This window comes from Mandrillus leucophaeus, unplaced genomic scaffold, assembly GCF_000951045.1.
Source record: "Mandrillus leucophaeus isolate KB7577 unplaced genomic scaffold, Mleu.le_1.0 Scaffold146, whole genome shotgun sequence".
Classification (NCBI taxonomy): Eukaryota; Metazoa; Chordata; class Mammalia; order Primates; family Cercopithecidae; genus Mandrillus; species Mandrillus leucophaeus.
Window position 1 is genome coordinate 2,478,891 of NW_012101432.1, and position 917 is coordinate 2,479,807.

The 917-nt window shown below is 36.1% G+C and overlaps 1 protein-coding gene across 1 annotated transcript in view; it reads right to left on the reverse strand.

The window, feature by feature from the left end:
• BZW1 (basic leucine zipper and W2 domains 1) overlaps window positions 1-917 on the reverse strand; it is a 20,556-nt gene that overhangs the window by 3,022 nt on the left and 16,617 nt on the right. Inside the window, exons 6-7 of the mRNA XM_011974560.1 lie at window positions 824-914; window positions 1-93 (exon numbers count right to left, since the gene is read on the reverse strand). Of these exons, the coding sequence (XP_011829950.1) occupies window positions 1-93; window positions 824-914 (184 nt within the window). The remainder of the gene's footprint in view (window positions 94-823; window positions 915-917) is intronic.

Here is a 917-nt window from a genome sequence, read left to right on the forward strand (position 1 = left end):
TGCTGACTTTCCGAAGACTTGCAGCTACTGCATTGATATCTTTTTCGTTTATCCATGATTTAAAGAGCTTTACAGCAAAAGCTGCTGAAACTCCTGTAAAAGAAAATAGCTTACTTAACAGAAGTACCTTCCTGGTTTCAATCACTGTATCCCCCTCTATATCCTTCCCTTCATAGTTCAATCACATGGGATTACAGACTTTCCTCACAAACTTAACCCTGAACTTTCCTGGGCCACAGTTTATCACTTCTCCAATTTCCCTAGTCTACACCATTTGCGAATTGTATATTCTTGGCCAAGTTACTTAAAGTGTTTTCTAAAGTATAAATTGAGGGCAATAGTCTCTACACTTGACAAGGCTGTTGTGAGAATTACACTAAGGCAACTTAAATACTACTGTAAGCAGTTTTTTAAAAAAAGCTTAAAAAAAAAAAAATTACTGTACAGAATAATCTGACAATTGGAGCCAAACAGGGAGTTGATTTTCCCTTCCAGCTTGACATTTTCCCCAACATCATTTTCTCCAAGTCTCCCTATTGGTATTAATCTCTTCTGGGGTTCCCACAGCATTTCTCATTGTATTCGCATTACATATAACAACATTTTGTCTAAATCTGGTTATCTATTGTATTCCTAAAGAAAACCATTAAACCTGGATGCCAAAGGTATTCATTAAATGTCTAGTGAATTAGACTGAACTTATTAAATTTAAGGCTGGTTAATAAACGAAGACTTTCACAGAAGTCACATCTATGAACAATAAACCATGCTCTTACCCACCCTACTCTGAGTCAACTAAAGACCATCCTTTAAGGTTGATTACCTTCTTTAACCAAATTCTCATTATAAAGGCTATTAAGAATGGACGCATTAAGTGTTCCATTAGCCAGAAGAACACCAGTCAACATAGCCAGCTT